This window comes from Onychostoma macrolepis, chromosome 13, assembly GCF_012432095.1.
Source record: "Onychostoma macrolepis isolate SWU-2019 chromosome 13, ASM1243209v1, whole genome shotgun sequence".
NCBI lineage: Eukaryota > Metazoa > Chordata > Actinopteri > Cypriniformes > Cyprinidae > Onychostoma > Onychostoma macrolepis.
The window spans coordinates 27,281,849-27,299,356 of record NC_081167.1 but is presented as its reverse complement, the minus strand read 5'-3'; the positions used below and the strand labels follow the sequence as shown (position 1 = coordinate 27,299,356).

Genomic DNA, 17,508 nt, shown 5'->3' with positions numbered 1-17,508 from the left:
TTGCTGACAGCATTCCCCTGGCTCACACATTCATTTGGCCAGAGTATTTCTCTGTCTTCCACTCCGGTCCAGAGAGCCCTCATCCTGCTTTCATGTGCCATGCGCTAGCCCTGGGCAGGAGAGGACACACCTGGGGCGCGCAGCGGGCATGTCAGCCGCCAGTCCGGCTCTGCCAGCCTCTCACACACATTTACTGTGATGAACTAAACTATGATGTTCTCTTCACGATCCTTGCCAAGGCTGCTGGCTGTCTCCCAAACACGGGAGCAAGACGGAGAAAGGGAGAGGGAGGAGGATTTAGACAGGCTGGCGGTTTCTTCTACAGTACATCCTGGAACTGATTTTTTAATTTCAGCATATTTTCTGCCTCTAGACTTGTCTGTGCATCAAACTGTTGTTTAATTTCTTTCTGTTCCAGGCAGGGCTTCCCAGTGGATTTGAGAATGGCGTTGATTCTCTGGCTTCAGATGTCCCTCACTGTAAAAAGTGAAAATATGACACACCCTTTCTGCAAAACTGCACCCTCCAAAGACAGGTCAGCAAACTCCGACATGCAAAACGATGGACGGCCAGAGAGTGTTTCTGATGGGGAAAAATGCCACTAACGTCATTCTATTTGAGATTTAAGAAAAACAGAGATTTATGTGGTGTCTCAGAACACTTATTTCAGAAATATCCATCAGGTAATATGACGTTTTATGTAAAATGCAGTTTTTAAGTGACACGCCCCCTTTGCAACCCCAAAAAACAAGTGAGCAAACACTGACAAGCAGAATGATTGACAGGCAGAGAGTGTTTCTGATGAGCTAAAAAAAAAAACCCACTACTGCCATTCTGTTTGAGCACTTATAGGAAAACTGACTACTTTTGCTGTTTTCTACTTTTACAGAGACGTGCGATTTCTCAGATCACTTATTACAGTAATATCTGTCAGGTAGTGGGACATTTTATATGTGAAGTTTCAAAAACTTTTCGTGTGTCTTTCTACCTATAATCTAAACCTTAAAATTACTTTCTTTAGATAGGATGTTTCATTTATAGCAAGTAATATTTGTGATGACGCCTTGAATAAAAACACTTAATTTAGATGTTACCTGAAGCAATTTTAGGTTAGCTTGTCAAAGTGTGTTTTACAGTGCTCTTTCAGTGGTGTAATTTATTCCAAGGTTAGCGTGTTTGATGATAATGTGTGTTCATGCTGCAATACTGAATGAGCCATTTACGAAAAGGGGGAAATCATATTCATATAGTCAAGATACTGAAATATTACTTTCAACATTTAGTTATGCATATTTGACCCCCAAATTCTCATGACTGTAATACAAGCTTACTTAATAGATACATAAATATTATTTAATACATTTTTACTTGAAGCAAATCAAGCTTATAGGACCACCATTTGTTTTTTTTTGTTTTTTTTTGCTCTGAAGCATAATATTCATTGTAACTAAACACCTCTAGATTCTCATTAGTGTAATGCTAAACAAACAAATAAATAGTGATATGATAATAAATAAATAAAGTATTTATACATTATTGCCATGCTTGCTGTATTGCCTCTTATGGTGGCTTAAATACATAATGTAAGTTAAAAATAAAATGCATAAAAAGTAAATTTGGAGAACAATTCCCATAATAACGAAAGGTCATTTTTAGGCAAAATATATGTAGAAATATTTGATTTTTTTTATTCTAATTTATTATTATTTTTTTAATCTGAGGTGAAATGTGACCTAGACATGTTTTAGTGACATTCACCCCAAAACCACAAGTCAACATTCACACATGATGTCTTGATATACTGACGGTTTACAGGGCTAATGCACGATTTGTTTTTTTCCTCATGAACAAGGGCAAGGGTGATGGCGAGCGCTCTCTGGAATTATAATTAGCTCAAACACGCCACCTATCGGTCCAGAGCAGCCGCGCGCTTCAGTGCAAAAAGTGTCCGCACCATCAGTGACGACAGACACCGAGAAACTGATGGAAGGGGAGATGGAGTAGAAAGCGGGAGGAGGAGAGAGGGGAATAAAGAGGAGGGGTGGCAGAGACATAATGATTTTTTTTTTTCTTCCTCTTTCTTATTTAATTGGTCCTCTGGGATCCGGGGCGAGTCCTCCGTTCGCAGCTGCGCAGCTTTAATTGGCTGGAGATTCCAACCAAAATACTATTGGAAAAAACCGAGAGTTTATACAGTTTAGACCCCGGTCCCTACTGATAAACCCACTCATTACCGAGAGCAGAGCTGGACGAGCTTTACGCAGAGACTCTCTAGAAGCCCGTTCAGATCTCAGACGCGCATCACCCAGTGAGATCTGTGCGCGCATCTCCACACTGACGCGCAACCTCTCCATCCGCCTCACTCTTGAGAGAGCCATCGATGAGCACACATCTGATAGGAGAACACCACAGGACAAGAGTTTCAGTCAGAGACCACATCGCATCGAACCCGGACCGCTGCTTTCCACGATTTCGCTCTTGGATGTGTGGATGCGCGCCGCCTTCGAGAGTTTCCCATCAGTTGAAGTTGCTTGGAAGAATGTGTTGGAATTTTGTCTTTATCTTCTGGACGCAGAGACATCGGTGCGCTCGCGCTGAACACGCAACAAACTAAACACCTGGAACTCTAGTGTTCTGCTGAAAGTCGTTCTTTTCTAAGGGAATTATTTGGAAAAGCAGGCGATCTACAGGCTGAACCCGCGCAGAGAAAGGTGGGCGCTACTTTAGATCTGCATATTTTATTCTTAAGAGAGGTTTGAGTGTTTGAAACAGTCTCTCGATGTCCACACCCAAATACTGGAATGTTTTGTGAGGTATCCTAAAAACGCTTCATCTAATTTAACATGGTTTAGTCAAGTCCCAAATAGCCTGACTGCGTAAATTACATCAGTGAAATTCATTTTTAATATTAAAATCAGGTAGAAGTTGCTGCACATTCTCACTTTTAATAGTGCGTACTAAACGCGAGACAACTTTTCTTACTAACAAGCGTGTGATTTTTATTTTAGCCCTGCTAGCTGATAAATGTAGGCATTTCAGATGTATTTCAAATGAGCTGCGACTAAGTGTTCATGAATTTAAACTTCAGACTGTGGAGAAAATCTGCCGTGAATCTCACAGGACTTGAATTATTATACTAATCTGTCACACTGAACTGCTTCAATTCCAGGCGATTTCTAGTAGCCTACACTTACCACAGGTTTAGTCCTACTGGAAATGGTGCGACACCTGGGGGAGGTTCGACGTCCCCTTAATTAAGGCTTGAACCTTCAAAAAAGGCAGAAAATGGTTGGGGGTCTTAAAAGCATACACGTATATTACTTGTAACAGCATTTGAATGACCATAAAAGCAAGACTTACAAGTTAGTAGAATAGTAGACGCCCGCGAAGTCGCTGTCGCCTGACGCGGTTACTATAGCAACAGTAAGCTGCTCGAGGACTTTTCGGTAGGATAAGTATGGGACTGCACACGGAAAAAAACAGAAGTAGCCTACCCCTACTGTAATCACTTTATTTTAGAGGTACAAGTGGCAAATATATCACAGAAAACGTTTGTGTTTTGTTTAAATTGTCTTTATGATGTTTTACTGCAGATTCAAGTTATGTATTGTAGTATATGTCATGTAGGCTATTCAAATTATAGCCCACGTGCTAATACTTGTGTATAGTGTAGTATATTTAATGATTGTTTTTGAAGAATTTCTTTAGAGATTTAATTTATAATTTTGTGAAACATTAGTGTTATGTCAAATGTAATGTGCTAAATAATGCCATTATTTATTTATTGTCAATGCCTGTTAGTTACTAAATGCTCTATTAGATGTTTAGATGAAACAAATAGTCAGAACCAGTCATAAAGTTGATTGAACAACCTTCTAACATAATTTCTCAGACCTCTGTTGGAAAAATCAGTTTAAGATGACCGTTAGCAGGTGCAAGGTGGTCAATAGGTGACCCCGCACATCTACTGTTATCCAAAAAAATCAGTTTGACCACCCTAAAGTGGTATTACCTGCTGGTCCAAGATGGTTGGAAATTTAGAAACCAGCTCCAAAATAGAGCTTTTTTTATAGCAAAAAGTTGTCTTTCTTGCCCTGACCTGCATGATACTGAATTCCGGTCAGGTTTAATAAATCATGCATTTGATCGTCCTGAACCGCCCACCAATTTCAGAAATAACTCATGATTGCTGCATTCAATCCCATCAAACAATAGCACAGCTCCTGTAATCTGCAGATAATCCAAGGTTTGGCAAATGAATTGTCTTTTCTTAACCCCCATGCATGCATGCACTGGAACAATGCAGGGATAAAAATACTTCAACTGGTGAATAATGTTTTGTTAGGCTACTTTAATCTCTGATGAGGATGAGGATGATGATGATGCCGTGATTCTGGCTGCAGGAGCACTCATTTGAATGCTGAGCTCGTGCTGTGCTGTGCTGTGGTGTCCTGTGCAGTGATTTTGGATATCGTTGTTTTTCCCTGCAGGTAATGAGGGATCGCACCTGAAGATGGAGCTTTTCTGGATTTTATTATTTTCTGTATTCCATCGCTACGTGCAAACGCAAGGAGTTTACGGTAAGGAGAAAATATGCTAATGTTAACGGTAGGGGTTGGGTGGGTTAGTCTCACCTGAGTTATGCTACAGTGGTTGCAGGGCATCCTGTTACAGGATATTGGTATTTCCTGCATGACAAGACTGTGCCACCCTTGTTTTTAGCACATTCAACATCCCAACATTGTTTTTTCTCTCTTAAGAGAGATGCTATGCCTGTTGGAATTTCAGATATGACAGATTAAACTAGTGGTAGGTCAGGGCAAAGCAGGTATGACACATTTGCAGAGCGATATCAATCTATTAACACAAACTCAACGACTCTGTTCAATTAGATCATTATTAAGTAGGATAAATACTTCATGATTATAATAAGAATGCGGAAATCTTTAGAAGCATTCATCAAAGAGTCTTATTGCATCACATGATTGTGATAATTGTAGACTGTACCTTGATTCACGTTTTTTCTCCATTTATTTCGTTGCAAGGTCGCGTTTGCGTAAATGTGCAGTAATTTCTCTCCAGGATGACACTCATTCACCTCGGTGCTTGCCAAAAATGATTTCTTCTTTGCATAATTAATCTTTTTATATTGGTGTACCCTCTGCGTTTACTGCACTTACTGTCAGTTTGTGAAAGGACTTAAAGAGCTCAATTAAATGTGCAGTGAAGAGAGAAACACTTGTCTTGGTTTGTCATATTGAGAGAACATTTAGAGCCTCTGGAACATTATGTCATTTAAAAAAAAAGAAAAAGTTATTTGGTTTGTTATTTGCTGTTTTGAGATGTTAAAATCTGGAAAACTAAGCGAACGCCGGCGAACTTCACTCTTTGTAGGATTTTCATCCGTTTTTTTGTGTAGTAAAGCCGTGATGTCACAAATATGATTAAGACATCAAGCGTAGCGTTAGTTCTGGCAGGTCACGTTAGTCAAGGTTGCATCAGCTGACTCTCAGCTGATCCCCATCTACCTATAGGGATACGACACCTATCTAAGCATCCATATATAAGGACCCTCAGTTTATCAGCAGTTTTTGCATTGCTCAATAGCTAATGACCCTCCTCCATCCCCAGCTCCTCCTCTGTCAGTCAGGATCCAGCCTTCTGATTCTCCTTTGAATCAGACTAATTCTAAAATGTACAAAAATGACTGAACTTTAACGATATGTGCATACTTTCGTTGGTTCTGTTCTGCTTACCCTGTGGGTTATCACTGCTCTCCCTGCTCTCATCCATGCTAGGCTGCAGGGAGTTCTTGCCCAGAACAGAACCATACTCTCCAATCCAAACTGTATGCTAATTGTCAATCATCTTTGACGATAGTGGTTCTGACAGAAATGGCGTTTGAGTGGGGTTCAGTAATATCTGCATTGCATTAATATATCCATCTTTGTGTAAAAGCAGCAGTGTTTTTGTTCCATACACTTAAGAAATAAAGAATGCAAATGTGATATTTGCTTTTGCTTGTGTAGACGGCTGGTCCATTACGAGAATTAAAAATAATTTATTTTAGAAAAATTGTTGAAATGATATGCTTTTTCTTCACCCAGTATATTCATTTACTTTATTAAGTCCTCTATAAGTCCTCTATCTGTAGCTGGATGATGTCTTTCTCTCACACCCTTGTCTTCTTATCTTCATATCTCATCACGCACATGCCGTCTCACCTGACTTTTAAAATTAATGTCACGCCATGCGTTTCTACCCCAATCACTGTAAGACAATGTTGACTGACCTTTTTAGTCTTTATTACTTTTAGTCATGCGAGTGCGCCAAGTTTAATTTTGTTGTGAAGGCCTCCTTGCTGGGAGCGGAGTAAGAACCGCCTTTACGGTGCGAGTGAGAATGCCAGCTCAGTTAATTAAGGGCGGCAAAGCCCCAGAGTGAGCGAGACTTCACTCGCACTCCTCTTCCCACTTTATGTCTCTGCTATGGGGCTGTTAACTCTCTGTGACCATGACTTTAATCTGTGTTAAGATGTTTTACATTAACTGGATTAATTTCACAAAACATGTCCAGGTCATCTAGGTATTTCATTTTATTTTGTTTTAAAACTTATTTTTTAATTTGATTTATTACATATTAAAATTATATTTTATTATATACTAACATTTAAACATATTTATTATTTGTCAGTAAATGAAGCATCTCAAGCAATCAGGGGCAGTTGATGGTTAGAGAGTCAGACTTGTAACCTGAAGGTTGTGGGTTCGAGTCTCAGGTCTGGCAGGGATTGTAGGTGGGGGGAGTGAATGTCCAGTGCTCTCTCCACCCTCAATACCACGACTGAGGTGAGACCCTTGAGCAAGGCACCAAACCCCCAACTGCTCCCCAGCTCCCATTGGCTGCTCCGGTGTCTGTGGGTTTGTTCACTTCTCACTGCTGTGTGTGCACTTGGATAGGTTAAATGCAGAGCACAAATTCCAAGTATGGGACTCCCTTCCTTTCCATGCTGTTGTGACATATAATTATTGGTAATACATTACTTTTTTCAGTTTGCTTTGGAAAAAAGCTTCTAAAATGATGCAAAAATCAACTTGAATAATGATCATGTTTACGGTCTTATTGTGCATAAATAATCTTTGTATGCTATTTAAAAAAATTAAAAAATTCTCAAACAACTTTCCTTTTCAGCCAACTTCAAAAATACTTGGGTATTTTTTTATGATTGTTAACTGCATTTCATGTTCTGAATATTCTGTTGAAATTTTTCTCTGTTCCCCCTCTCAGAAGATTCACCCTCTATCCCTTATCTCTCTCTATCCTGCACAAATGTGCTAATGTCCCTCCTCTTCCTCTTTCTTCTCATTGAATCCAGTCTATGTTTCTCTATGCAGCTGAATGATTTCATTACTATCTCATCAGACTATCTCTCTTGCTTGCTTTTTTCTCATGGCCTGTCATGCACTGTCTCTCTCTTCTCTGCTTTGTCACTCTTTTCATCTTCCTCTTCCCATCTGTACTGTGTTTCTCTACAGTTCTCTGCTTCTGCTTATTCACTGTGTAGTTTTTGATGTGTGTGTGTGTGTTTGTCTCTCTGCTAAAATTCTATTAACCTGTGGGTCAGCATGTTTGCCCTATGGTGACTGCAGTTTTATTTTAGCTTTAGCGGCCCGTGGCGTGTATGTGTCAGCGAAGGGGATTCTCCGGGGGATCGATGGAGATCCGCCCTGAAGCTGAATTTTATGACACCGAAAGCAACTCAGAGCATATTTTCACCTGGTTTACGTTTGGATATAGGTCAGCAGTGAATGGACAGAAGGTGATGTGTGCGTGTCCACAGGCGGACATGACAAAGAGTTTGTGAGAGTGAACAGTTGGCTTGCTTTGACTAATGCATGAGAATCTGGGCAGGGGGAAGAAAATATCATCAAAGACTATCCAAAAAGACTACGGGCATTTCATGCTGTTCTGCACTGTCAGAGAAAATAGTAAAATGGCAACTTTAGGGGTGCAACTGCTTACAGACTTACAGAGGCAGTACTCTCAAAGCTACACTGTTGTGCCTTATCTACCCCTAAAGGATGCAAATGAGCATCTTAAAGGGAACATATTAGTGCTTAAAGTATGAATATTATTACTTTGAGGCAGTGGTTCTCAAAGTGTGGTGTGCACAGATGCTGCGGGGAAATAGCGGCAGCGTTCAAGTGTGTGAATAGCGGTTGGCTCTCTGGCTTCTATAAAGCAGCACCGAATGCCAATTCCTCTGAATCTTTCTTCTTCAGACCGTTGACTTTGCACCGTCTCATCAAGCCTGACATAGAAGATCTACACCATTGAATAGCTCAGATTCAGTGGATGGCATCACAGCTGCTGTCGTGAACTCGTCGCTCCTCTTCAAACGCAACCGTGCAACATCGTGTCTACGCTAGATTTTTTAAAAGGTTTAAAGGGGTCGCGCGACCAAAAAACACTGAGAACCAATACAGTCTAAAAGGACAATGTTTGCAATTTTTGACAGTGTGGGTTATATCCTGGGTTAGTGGATTTAAAATTTCATTTAATTTTATTTTTTAGATTTGCATTGTGAAATTTATTTGCACCCCTTTAGTGGTAAATAAGGCACAATGGTGTACCTTTGATGGTACTGTCCCAGTGACCATCAAAAGTACAATTTTAATTTTATTAAAAAAAAATATATATTTTCTTTTAAAATGATTATATGATATATTAAAATGTATTATTCATTAAAATAGTATTTATTATATTAAAAATTATATTTTTAAGTAAATGAAGCATGTTATTAAGACCATTAAGGTTCTAATAGAATTATTTTTTTCTTTGCATTGTGACATTATTTTACAACCTTAGTAGTAAATAAGGCACAAAGGTGTACCTTTATATAGGTTATATGTCAGTTTTAAACTCCTAGTTAAGGCCACATTTAACCCTGGGTTAAGCAATATGTAATAGTTCACAATGCATACTGACACTTCCAAGTACTCAAGTGCTAGGTCTGAACCCAGTGGATTCACACTGGATACTTTTGTCATGTCAAACACTCTTGAACAGAGCTGCATAACCCTGAGTCAAACAAGAAAGCATTTTAAAAGCGTTTGCAATTACAAAGGCATACAGTGTGAACTGATTAGAGATCAGAACTAGAACCTGAGTATTTGAAAATGTCAGCAATGTTCAGTCGTAAAAATAATTGTGTAGCTTTTGTTTTACAGCAATCTGAATCCAGTCACAAGTTACTGTATTCAAATGTTAGAAGCTTTATTTTTAGTGTATGACATTTTCGACATATTCCTTTCACTGCTTTCTTTCAAATCACACTAAAGTTATGAGAGATCTATTCAAAAGTGCAGATATCTGGTACAGCATAATTCAATATAAAAACAGAATTCTCTGTTAGTAACCAAGGCCTTGCTCTCTCTCAGACCAGCTCTTGTGTTCAATAATACAACACAACTCCTCTCATTCATCTCTTACATGTGTTTGAGGTGTGTATGTCTTTTTTATGTGGTCAAGGGGAAACAACATCAGTTTCTGGCAGTGAGAAACTGGCAGGTATTTGTTCAGGAAGTGATTTGGTGGAAAGGTCATGAAGAGAGACAGGAGTATATAGACGGAGGGTGTACTGTGTAAGACTGGTGTGAGCGTAACATTCACCTGGCTGTGGACATCATGTGTATATATTACGTGTCAAATTTCATTAATGGCAGTTTGGTTCGAGGTATCTAGTTTAGAGGAGTAGCTTTTCCTAGTAGTTGGTGTGTGGACTGGAAGAAAGGGTTTGAGATGAAGATGGCTGCTGTCTGTCAGTCAGAAACTGCCCTGTAATCCTCGTTTATCAGAATCCTCCAGAAAGACAAACTGGAGTCTTTCATTCCTTTTCACTCAGTCTGCCATCCATTATCTCCTGCTCCACAACAGCCCGTGACCTTTGACCTACAGTACATGTTATAGTCCCATAAGATACAGTACACTACTGTGCCAAAGTCTGAGGTCAGTAAGGTTTTTCTTTATTAAAGAAAAATCAATACCCTTTTCAGCAAAGATGCATTACATTGATCAAAAGTGGCAGTAAAGACATTTATAATGTCACAAAAGATTTCTGTTCTTTTGAAGTTTTTAATTTAACATAGAATTCTAAAAAATAAAAAAAATGTGTCACAGTTTCAACAAAAAACATTAAGCAGCACAAAAATGTTTTCAATATTGATAATAATATTGAATGTTCCTTGAGTAGCAAATCAGTATACGTATTAGAATGATTTCTGAAGGCTCATGTGTCACTGAAGACTGGAGTAATGATACATTTTACAATATATTCAAACAGAAAACAGGTCTTTTATAATGCGACCTTGATGAGCACAAGAGACTTCTTTTACAAACATTGAAATACTTTACCAACCCCAAAGTTTTGAACGTCAGTGTGTCTTAATTAAATTTTAAAGTAGTTTATGCTCACATTTGCCAAGGTAGGCAGATTAAATACAAAAATAGAAAAAAACCTGTATTGTAAGGTTAAATGGTAAGAGTCTTGCAATAATATCATTGGGACTCGAGACAAAATCCTTTGTGATTACATTTATTTTTCAGTAGAAGCAGCACATCTGACTGTTGGATCTGTTTTGTCTAAACTACTTTCACATGATTTTTACAGACTTGATTAACTTGACCTGTACGGCTCCATTAGCATAACATACATCCCCTCTTCATGTTTGCCACAGTTTCCATCCTAAAGTAGTTGTTTATATCAAATGTGGTTAGCATTGCCGTTCATCTCCAAGCTCAGCTCTTCCAGAAGTGTGTAACCGCTTGCTCTAATCTTAGCTTGCTTTGTTCCTGTTTTGGAATTTATTTGTTGCTTTTATTTGATTTAGTCAAAACTCATGACAAATTTTGAATGGTCATCAGTAGAAAAATATGCTTTTTTGCCTCATAATAATGTAGTTGTGGCATCTACCAGCAATGGTCCTATTCCCAAAGCTAAGCAGCCAAACCGGGACCCCCTTGCATGTGTTTACAGTGCAGTCATATGCTTTTAGTCGCTCCAAGCACCTGACGGCTCAAAGGAGGCAACGATGAGATCATGATGAGGTAATGACAACCCACAGGACTGACATATGTACAGGGAACGCTTCACACGAGCAGCTTGCTTTGCCTGACGGAGGCAGAGTAACTTTTTGGAATGGAGCGTGTTGCCTGGTTGTCGGCCCACAGATTCTCCTTTTCTCTTTTTTCCTGTCTGTGTGTCCCTCAGTCTTTCAGAGCAGCATCGTTCATCTATAATCTGTTTGTTCTTGCTGTTGTCTGTCAGTGCTTCTTCCTCAGACGTTTCTTGCCTTCAGCTCACGCGTTCCTCACCTCGATCAGTGATTCTTTAGCTAAACTTCTCTGTACAGCTCACTCTTTTCTTTCTCGTTCCCTCTCGTTCTTCATGCAGAATAAACAGCACCTCCTCCAAACAGCTCTGCATTATTAATGCTTTAGCATCACTACACAGCAGAACTGGGGCGTGTGTGTGTGATTAGGGGCTGTAGGGGTGTGAGACGCATGTTTTCTGTTTGTGTTATGTTTATTATGTAGGTGGCTCTCATGAAAACATCACTTTTTTAGACCAAAAATGATATAATATTATATCTTGCATAAAGAATATTAAGGTTTAAAGATTATTGTTTAATTTGTGACTATTTCTTCTTTGATACCTACAATTGTGGTTGGACCGAATCCAGAGCAAGAGATTTTAGTATGAACGCAGTGATTTCTCATCATATTCCATAACCAGTTATTTTTTACAGCTATACACTCTTACACACTCTGTTTTCTTTTTTTCAACAAATGTTCAGTGAAAGGAGGTGGTTGACCTTTGGAAAATAAGGATTGTCAGCCTCAGGAGGTCAAAGAAAATGCAATTTAATTTATTATCTATTTAAATTATTATTTATTTATTTAATATAAACTTTTTATTTTCTATTCAGTTTCTAAGAGGTTTGCCATTTTTAGGGTTGTTCATAGTTTAAAACCTTGATTTTTATTTTCTAGCAATACACATTAAATTAACAAAGTTATATACACTACTGGTCAAAAGTAAAAAAAAAAAAAAAAACTGATTAAATGTTTATGAAAGATGTCTTTTATGCTCACCAAGGCTGCGTTTATTTAATCAAAAATAGAGTAAAAGGAGTAATATTGGGAAATATTGTTGCAATTTTAAAATAACTGTTTTATATTTTAATATATTTAAAAATGTAATTTATTCCTATGATAACAAAGCTGAATTTTTAACAGTCATTCCAGTCTTCGGTGTGTAGAAAATAGCATGAGTTTATTTACTTAAGCCATGCACAAAATATGGGACAGTTATATAACATCTTCGGTCATTAAAATGAGTTAATAACAATTAATATTTAATAAATCTTAAATAATTTGTACATTTTTTAAAAATGTAATAATTGATGCACTGATTCTGCTCCAGTGAATTGATTAGAAGTTTTCAATAGAAAATGTCAAAGTCATGATTCTTTTGTATGTTTAATTTTGAACAATACCATCAAAAAGGTCAAGACCTCTGAGGTGGGACAAGGGCTAAAAAAAAAAAATTAATAAATCAAATTGGTTGGGTTATGAGATTTGTGTCTGTAGTCCTTTATTAAAAGCCCACTAAAGCATACTGTATTCATGGATTGTGCCATTTATTCTGTGAGCGACCCCTCCTCTTCAGTAGTGTGTGTTTCCTTACTCATCTCTGACTCAGTCTGACTCTCATTTCCCTCTTACACACTGAAGAGTACACATCTGATCAGCCCGCAACAAGTGTTTCATGAGCAATGAAGTCAAATGCAGGACAGACCACGTCACCGTCGCTCAGCGTTTGAGTACGCACACACACGGCGCTGTCAGGAAAATATGATTAGATGCTCTCCATGGTGTGACTCACACATATCCTCAGGACCAAAAATTAAAAATTAAATCAGCATATGTCTATTTTGGTCAGGATATCTGAGATATGTAGTCACAATGGTTGTGGGTATCAGGGCACCAATATGACGGTCGGGCCTGCTGAGTCTTGACAGCATTTAGCATGCATGTGTTTGTGAACGTGTTGAGTCATAGTGCAAAGTTTAAAATTAAAATTGACCCTATATTGACCCTGTTGACACATTATTTCATCTTTCATCAAAAACTTGGGATCGGTAAGAATGTTATTTTATTTTTTTGGAAAGAAGTCTTCTATGTTCATCAAGGTTGCAGTATATATTAATCGATTTCTTTTTTTTTTTTTGATCCTTCCTCCACATGATCCTTCAGAAATCATTCTAATATGCTGATTTGGTGCTCAAGAAACATTTCTTTTCATTATCAATGTTTCATAATCATAATCAATGCTTAATGTTTTTGTGGAAACCGTGTTTTTTTTTTCAGGATTATGTAATGAATAGAAAGTTCAAAATAAATTATTATTAACCTTATAAATGTATAAACATTATAAATGTTTTTACTGTCACTTTTGATCAAAATAATGCATCTTTGCTGAATAAAAGTACTAATTTCTTAAAAAAAAAAGTCATATATATTCAAGAGGGTGAATAAATAATAATAACAGGAAGTTTAATTTTTGGGTGCACTGTTCCTTTAAAAGTACTTGCATCACATAGAGGATGGAATATGAATTAGTTACTTTTGTTGTGATGTAAAAAGTACATTGAATTACTACACTGAATCCTACTGGAAAAATTGTGAGGTCCCCTATGGACCCCTAGAATCTATCCCACCGCTCACCCCATTAGTCACGGCCTTGTAAATGTGAACACGTGTGTGTTTGTGCTCAGAGGAGAGCGCAGGTGTGCCTGATTTCACTGGGCGAATGATTGTTTCGCTCTTTTCTCCTCCTGTTTGTTCTGTTTGAGCTCTTTGTTCACTTGAGTCTCACTGCAGACATTTGTCAATAAGGCCTGCTCATTGATTAGGCATTGTTTGCTGTGATTTGTGCTTGATGAACGAGAGAAAATTAATGCCTGCCTGCGTGCCAAGCTTGTGGCCGTGAATGTGTGTGTGTGTGTGTGTGTGTGAGAGAGAGAGACACACTCCTGCACCTGCTTTGGGCTCAAGAGATGCAACACGTCACACACATTCTCTTCTGAGAAATTCTCCATGATGAAGCAGCAGCTCAGCAGTGTAGATCCTGGGAATGTCTCTGATCATTAACTCTGTTCTGAGATAGAGAGATCTGCACGAGTTGAAAACCTCATGCCTTTACACAAGAGGAAATGCACACACATGTCTGGCCTGCACTAGTCATTTTGGGCTTGGAATAATGAATACAGCTCTGCCACTTTCCACATGCTCTGTTCATCATATGTTTCCACTAGTTAACACACGTCTCAGCCTCACAGTCCCTTCGCTGACCTGCACTTAAACTGCACTTTCATCTGACTGACTTCTAGGAGCAAAGTCGTGTATACAAGGTTTGATGCAGTGAGTGCTTTTGTGGAAGAACTGGTCACTGGATTTTTCATGTTTTGTCAGGTTAGTGGCGTCAGAACTTTGAGGTTTTTTTGAGGCACATAGTAGCAAGTAAACTCGATTTCCATGAGGGTTAACATTTACATATACAGTAAACTCTCTGAAAAAAGGTACAAAATCTGAATCACTGGAGCAGAGGTGCACCTTTGTACCATGTTTACCCCTAATGGACACAATTTACAATTTGCCTAAATGGTACATTTTAGTGCCTTTTGAAAAGATGCCATCCCAGTGACGGCTGTGCACTACCGTTCAAAAAAACTTTCAAAGGCAGTGCACGTATAAGAGAAAAAGTCTATTTCTTGTGTCATGAAATGGAGTGCAGTTTATGTATGTCCTGTTGAAACAAGAAGTTTGGGTCAGACGTCTTGATGGCCTTTTTGTTTTGGCTGGTTTTTAGCCTGCAGGCCATGAAACATTACTTCCCACATGCTATTCAGTTATATTAGGAGGGTCATTCTCATTTAACAGAGTGTTTGACTGGACAAAAATTATATAATAATAAAAAAAAAGCATATTTTTGGCATTTTGATATTATTTCAATGACAGTTAAAAGAAATATTCCAGGTCCAATAAAAGTTAAACTCAGTCAATATCATTTGTGGTATAATTTTCAATAAGTAAGTAAGTAAAAAATAAATTAATGAGCGAGTGAGCGACAGTTAAAGTAACGAGGAGGTACTTAAGTTTTGGAGAATTTCAAAGCAGAAATTTGAAGCTTTTCAGTTTATAAAAGCAATTGCATTAATTCATTGGATAGGCTAAAACTTGTGTATTTTATGAACTGTAAATCTGTTTAAATCATTATTTTGACAGTTGTTTATGGCATTCCTTTGTCATGGCAACAAAGTTGTAAAATTGTTGTTGTACAACAACACACATATGTATTTTTGCTAAACTATTGAATAGTGCTGGGCGGTATGACCAAAAATTTATATCACGGTATTTTTCAAAATTATACCGGTTTCACGGTATATGACGGTATTTTTTTTTCATGCATGACCGGGTGTTAACCACATTTTCTACTGACTGAGGGAGGAAAAACTGCAGTAGATTGACTTAGAATGCCCTATTTTACTGTCATGATGAGCGAATATTGTAGAAAAATTCCACACTAAATAGTGACCCATTAATACATGTTAACCAGGAGTTACTCTCATTTATAATCGCGACATCGTCTGATAAAATCAACATGCATCTAACGTTACACTAAAGAGCGGCTATGCAGCGCACTGCCTGCGTCTGAGTAACAAACTAAAAAATAAACAACAAAAAAAAGTGCATAATATTAACAAACTATGCTCATATTTATAATTCCAAACAGTCAGTTAGCGGCAAGTGCTTGGAAACGCTGTTTTGTACTCATTTACTGACGAGTCTGCTGCGGTACGGCCAGCTGAATGCGGTGCTTCTCTGCCGCTCGCTGCACAGAACAGATGCAGAGAGAGGCGACACTGCGCCGGGAGAGTCAGACCTCACGCTCGCGGGGCAGCACTGGCGATATCTTCCAACTGAACCATAGCTAAGGTTTATCCAAAAATGTCGCTAGGTTTGTCAGTTTGTATATTCTATGGAAAAAAAGCCGCTAAAAGGGTCTAAAAATTGCTAAATATAGTGCTAAAGTCAGGCTCGTGTGTGTGAGACGCTGGAGCTGATGGCAGCAGGCGGTGGATATTGTGGATGAGTTCTTCTGTGTCATCACGTTCTACAGCTTCAGAACTTTCACGCTTAGTAACACCAAAGACTATAGGTAACACATACAGCTGTGTTCTTGCCACAATGCAATAGTATAGAAAAGAGACCCCTCTCAAACAGTGTCGCGTTCCGAACGTTATTTAAATAACACCGGTATTGCGGTATTTTAAAAATTCATATCATAAGAAAAATAAACACCGGTATTCGGTATGAACCGGTATACCGCCCAGCACTACTATTGAAACAGTAAGTATTTCAATATTTACAGATTGGCCTTCACTTCCACTGTAACCCAGATTTGTGTTGTTTGGATTTTTATTTATTTATCATTTTTAGGTCACAAATGCTGTCGGTTGAGCTTGACCTGTATTGAATCCCAGATATTCCTTTAAGTTCATTTTCTTCCTAAAAGTTGCAGCTGGTATTACGGGCAGTTATTTCACCACACTAGATGAGGGACATCAATTCAGAGTGCATTGCATTGTGGGATACAGTATGAAATGCAGCGTGCACTGTCTGCTGCACATTTAGCAAATGTCATCAGTCATCAGTGCATTAAAAAAATTGCACACAATGCAGTATGAACGTTATGGTGACATGCTATTCTGAACATACATTCTCTGAGAACTTAGAGATGTTAAAAATGAACTGCTGTTGCTTGTTGAAGGTAAAGTTAAGCGCACCGCATTGCATACATACTGTAATCTGCATAAACTGTAAAAGCAGTTTACTATTCTAACACTCTGAACATAGCATGTCTTTCTAAAGAATGACGCACTCACTCTTCCCCGCTCTCCTTTTCTTTCCATTTGACTCCTTAATTAGTCTTTCGTCTTGTTCTACCTATTTTTTTTGGAAGTGAGGGAGGAGAATGGAGGTATATTTGGAGTTGTTTGACTTTTATCAGGTCAGTTAGATTGTTGGGCCAACAAAGGAGGCCTTTCAGGTCAAAGAAGTCAAAGAAAAGTACAGAAGCACAGAGAGCAGCCGAAGCCTTGTTAGTATGCAGTAAGGCTGAGAGAAATATAGAATATTTATGATGCATTCACAATCATTTAGGACTAATATGATCAGAATCGGCTGTCAGAAGATTTTGGAAACAAATTACCGCTTCTGGTAATTGGTCAGTCGGGCGCAGTTACTGTCTGATAATCTTAAAATGGCAAGATTAGTGGGCCGCAATTGCACACGCACACGCACACGACAACCTCTCTGTATGTGTGAACACAAACATCAACACTACATTCATATCCACAAGCACACATTCTGCCCACAATAAAT

The 17,508-nt window shown here is 38.4% G+C and overlaps 1 protein-coding gene across 8 annotated transcripts in view; it reads left to right on the top strand.

The window, feature by feature from the left end:
* Positions 1–2,075: 2,075 nt before the first annotated feature.
* Positions 2,076–17,508, top strand: part of LOC131551817 (MAM domain-containing glycosylphosphatidylinositol anchor protein 1) — a 225,058-nt gene continuing 209,625 nt past the window's right edge. For 5 of the 8 annotated variants that reach the window (XM_058794969.1, XM_058794968.1, XM_058794970.1 and 2 more), the window contains exons 1-2: positions 2,077–2,711; positions 4,491–4,580. In XM_058794969.1, the coding sequence (XP_058650952.1) occupies positions 4,514–4,580 (67 nt within the window). In that variant the 5' untranslated portion in view covers positions 2,077–2,711; positions 4,491–4,513. Of the gene's footprint in view, positions 2,712–3,444; positions 3,522–4,490; positions 4,581–17,508 lie in introns of those variants that run through there. The other 3 variants (XR_009273829.1, XM_058794967.1, XR_009273830.1) reach the window with 3 other exon arrangements.